Source organism: Kryptolebias marmoratus, linkage group LG18 (genome assembly GCF_001649575.2).
Source record: "Kryptolebias marmoratus isolate JLee-2015 linkage group LG18, ASM164957v2, whole genome shotgun sequence".
NCBI classification, from domain to species: Eukaryota; Metazoa; Chordata; class Actinopteri; order Cyprinodontiformes; family Rivulidae; genus Kryptolebias; species Kryptolebias marmoratus.
Genome location: NC_051447.1, coordinates 20682807 through 20683834, shown reverse-complemented (window position 1 = coordinate 20683834; position 1028 = coordinate 20682807). Strand labels below are relative to the sequence as shown.

At 49.7% G+C, this 1028-nt stretch overlaps 1 protein-coding gene across 1 annotated transcript in view; it reads right to left on the bottom strand.

The window, feature by feature from the left end:
• The window catches only part of eps8a (epidermal growth factor receptor pathway substrate 8a), a gene marked incomplete in the record, with an annotated part of 25068 nt that overhangs the window by 6113 nt on the left and 17927 nt on the right, over window positions 1-1028 (bottom strand). Inside the window, 2 exon segments of the mRNA XM_037981212.1 lie at window positions 324-513; window positions 882-1028. Of these exon segments, the coding sequence (XP_037837140.1) occupies window positions 324-513; window positions 882-1028 (337 nt within the window).

The following is a 1028-nucleotide window of genomic DNA, read 5'->3' as shown; positions in this document are numbered from 1 at the left end:
GTCACAGTAAGAGTCGATGCCTTCCTGCAGACTGTCACAATAAGAGTTGACCCCTTCCTGCAGACTGTCACAGTAAGAGTCGATGCCTTCCTGCAGACTGTCACAATAAGAGTTGACCCCTTCCTGCAGACCGTCACAGTAAGAGTCGATGCCTTCCTGCAGACTGTCACAATAAGAGTTGACCCCTTCCTGCAGGCTGTCACAATAAGAGTTGACCCCTTCCTGCAGACCGTCACAGTGAGAGCTGACCCCTTCCTGCAGACCGTCACAATAAGAGTCGACCCCTCCCTGCAGACCGTCACAATAAGAGCACAGGGACTCACACTGGGCTGAAGCCTTTGGCGTCCAGCCAGGCTCTGACTTCCTGTGGCGAGGAGTCGTAGGTGATGCTGGGAGGCGGCAGGCTGCTGCTGCTGCTGCGGGATTGGACCTGCAGCTTCTTCTGAGCGCTGCGCCCCAGCGTCAGCCTGTGAGCCAACTCGTCCTGAACCTCCTCCATGTTGGACTTCCTGCCTGCAGGAGGAAACCACACAGCTGTCACTTCCTGCGGTCAGACGGCGAGGCAGAGATCAAAAGATTTGAGTTTTTAAAGAACGCAGAAGTCGGTAAATTCTTTGTCAAAATGAAGAAAAAAATAGTTGAAACTGACCCAAAATATTTTCTAAACAAATTAAATGACACTATAAATATAAAATACATTAAGAGTTTTCCTGTTTAAGTATTTTTAAAGTTCTGTAACTTTTTCCTTAAAAAAATAATTAAAATATTATTTTTTACATCCTAAGTTTGTTGTTGATTATTTTCTTTTTCTGTGAAGATTTTATTAAACTTGTAAATGTTTTTATTCTGTTAGAATCAGAAGAATCTGCTGACAAACTCACGGCCGGCGGTGGCAGTGGCCCCGGTGGCGGCGGCCATGACGGCCCCGGTGGCGGCGGCAGCTTTCTGGCTGCTCGGATCCCTTGCGGCGCCGCGGCCGGTCTCGTTGGACGGGCTGCCATTCTGCCGGCTGGCCGCCACGCTGCCGC